This window comes from Penaeus monodon, chromosome 32 (genome assembly GCF_015228065.2).
Source record: "Penaeus monodon isolate SGIC_2016 chromosome 32, NSTDA_Pmon_1, whole genome shotgun sequence".
In the NCBI taxonomy this organism is placed as follows: domain Eukaryota; kingdom Metazoa; phylum Arthropoda; class Malacostraca; order Decapoda; family Penaeidae; genus Penaeus; species Penaeus monodon.
In genome coordinates, this window is record NC_051417.1 from 24,798,318 (window position 1) to 24,801,145 (window position 2,828).

General features: G+C 40.7%; 1 protein-coding gene across 1 annotated transcript; it reads right to left on the reverse strand.

Annotated features, from left to right (window-relative positions):
* Positions 1–78: 78 nt before the first annotated feature.
* On the reverse strand, positions 79–1,686 carry LOC119593762 (cuticle protein AM1159-like). The gene is made up of 3 exons (XM_037942778.1): positions 1,566–1,686; positions 691–893; positions 79–505 (listed from the first exon to the last, which is right to left on the reverse strand). The coding sequence occupies exons 1-3, from the start codon at positions 1,572–1,574 to the stop codon at positions 316–318; spliced, it is 402 nt and encodes a 133-aa protein (XP_037798706.1). The 5' UTR covers positions 1,575–1,686; the 3' UTR covers positions 79–315.
* Positions 1,687–2,828: the final 1,142 nt, after the last annotated feature.

Here is a 2,828-nt window from a genome sequence, read left to right on the forward strand (position 1 = left end):
TTTCTTTTGGCTTTCCATAATATTTTGTTAATGATTGAAAACTAATGTTTATAATAGGATTTAAATTAGACTATAAAAATTTCTTTAAGTTTTTATTGCTAAAGAGTACAATTGAAGATAACATCCAGGGAGTAGCATTTTTATGGTCCGTGTTTCAATGTTCAAATGTATGTATCATTTTTAAATGCAAAATGTGACTTGAGTTTTTGTAATGTGTATTATCTGGTTGCTATCTCGAAATTGCAAGTAAGTGTTTTTCATCTACAGAAAATTGTAGTATAGAATTGTCGTTATGGCATATTTTTGTTCTTTTTTTTAGTTAATTCGGAAACCCCTGTTGTCGAACTGGATGCCCTGTGCGCGCTGCTGCTCTGCGATGGCGAGGAGCTCGTAGACGTGGGCGGGGATGGGGTGCTCGGTGGGCAGGAAGGCGGACTGGGGCTGGAAGCCGTTCTCGTCGGCGGTGTAGCTCACTTCGACGGTCTCGCCCTCGGGGGTCAGGAACCTGCAGAAGGGAAAGGATGTTCATGTCTCCAGGGCTCAGGTTTAGGGGCTTTAATATCGGGGTAGAATATGCAAACTAGAGAAAGCTGTTATTAGGTTGGCCATAACCTTCCCCTGTGAAAAGGCATAACATACGACTCAGATACACCTATGGGAGACTAAATCATTCCTTTATACGATATTTACCTGTAGACTCCCTGGTGGTTGCTCTGGCCAGCTGAGCCGACGGAGCCGGTCCTCTGTGCGGCGATGTCATTGCTGGTCTGGAAGTTGTACTGGAAGGTTCCGTCACCGTTATCCACTCGCTCGTCGACGAGAACTTCAGCGAGACCCAGGGGGTTCTGTTGGGGGGCCGCAAGGGCGACGGCGAACAGGCAGGCGAAGATAGCCTGCAAGGAAGACAAGACAATGCTATGAGTGTCTGTCATTTCGTGAAATTAGAGGTGTGGGAATTCTTACGACCGTCTTCTAATCTCGTGAATGAAATGAAGCCTGTCAAGGACATCGCTTTCCCCACGACGTTGAACAAACGCTAAGTTCACAGAGGTCATCCGTGAATGTCAGATGTCAGATACTTCTTTTACTTCTAGAATTTATAAAGGGTGTTCGTAGATTTTCCAACTGATGGCAGTTTCTCATGATAATAAATTACCAATATATGTTTATGATGGAGAAAATATCCTAATATAAATTATATAATTATTAGTTCTCTTTAATCAAACAAAACGCTCTGTTAATATAAATGATATATTCATTACTTCTCTTTCATCAATGATGGAATCTAAGGGCATTCCTGCGATTAATATGTATTACAATTTTGAAACTATGAAACGAAGTACAAACTTTAGAATATACTGAAATCAATCGAACGAATATGTGGCACGTCAAGTTGATACTAGGAAACTAGTCTCTAAAGCAACTTAGCAAAGTTGGTAAATCGACACTATTTCAAACAACTAAGTTCTTAGCAGAGCAGATAAAACTGTTGGAATATACCAGACAACAATTTCACTTCTCACTGAAAATGCTGGCAATGAATAAGCAGCTCCTGTTATACTCACAGACTTCATGATGACTGTGGGTGTATGTGTGTGATGGTGATGGGTGTAGCTACGAGCCTTTATATACCAGCGAGAGGGTAGGGACAAACTCCATTCACCTGGGCGTTCCTAAAAACGGGGCGTGAACAGACTGGTTCGCCCTTGGAGAGGGGAGCGGGATGGGTGTGGCTTGAGGTGGGGCCAATCACGGCGGGGAGACATGATGAGCAGACAGTACGAGTAGATTTCTGTGTGAGGCCTTTTTTTTCTTCTTTTTTCGGGGGTCAACTTTTTCTGAAACACGATGAGCACGTAGATACATGCATGTTAGTGTCTTTTTCTTTCATTCTTTGTTGGTGTGATTTAATTTTTTTGGGGGGGAGGGGAGGTTTAAGTATTTGGAATGGACAAGTATATGGTAACATGCGGTAAACGAGAAAGAAATATTCAATACACTTGTGGAATTTCCATGATTTCACAGCGCCATCAGAGCAAAAGCCTGGTATAGTGCTGGCTGGTATGTGTAAAATTCAGAGACAGGACAGCTAGTAAAATTTATTTGTATGTTTGATTTGGAGTTCTCATAAATACACCAATTTATAATGCATTGCGTTTTGTAGTGTAGCTGTAGAGGTATATGATGAGAGGCATGTCAGTAAGCTACATAGTACCATTTCATAATAGATTAAACACTAGTCTATTGAATACATCAGTAATATTTTATAATAACCTACATTACATACATGCACCACTATGGTGTTTATACTGATAATCAAACAATCAAATGCAACCCAACATTCCAAGTAAATATGCAGGAATTTCGTTACACTGTGTATCCGTTAATACTTTACTTGTGGCTAATATATGAAAGCATTCCACAAGCGTAATGTGCAAACAAGCAAAGAGAGCGCGGGTGCCCGTTGTGAGAACAGCATCAGGTTTCAGAAATGTTTTCATCTCCGCTCGGGGCAAGGATGCGGCCTGGGAAAGGGGGGGGGGGTACACTTACACCAGAAGTTACTATTTTTAAGGTCTGGGAAGTACACTTCGTTTAATGCATATTGCAGGTTGTACAAGACTTTTATGAATGCGGGAATACAAGAATAACAAATAACGGGATACATAATTACATACTGTTACATGCCCTTTGACTAATCTTAGCATTATTGACATACTGGAACTCTTAAACACATCGTCATAAGCATACTTTCGAGTCATAATCAATATGACTCATACTCATCATTTATTACGTGGATTGGTGAATGTACAGTCTCTCTTTTCGTT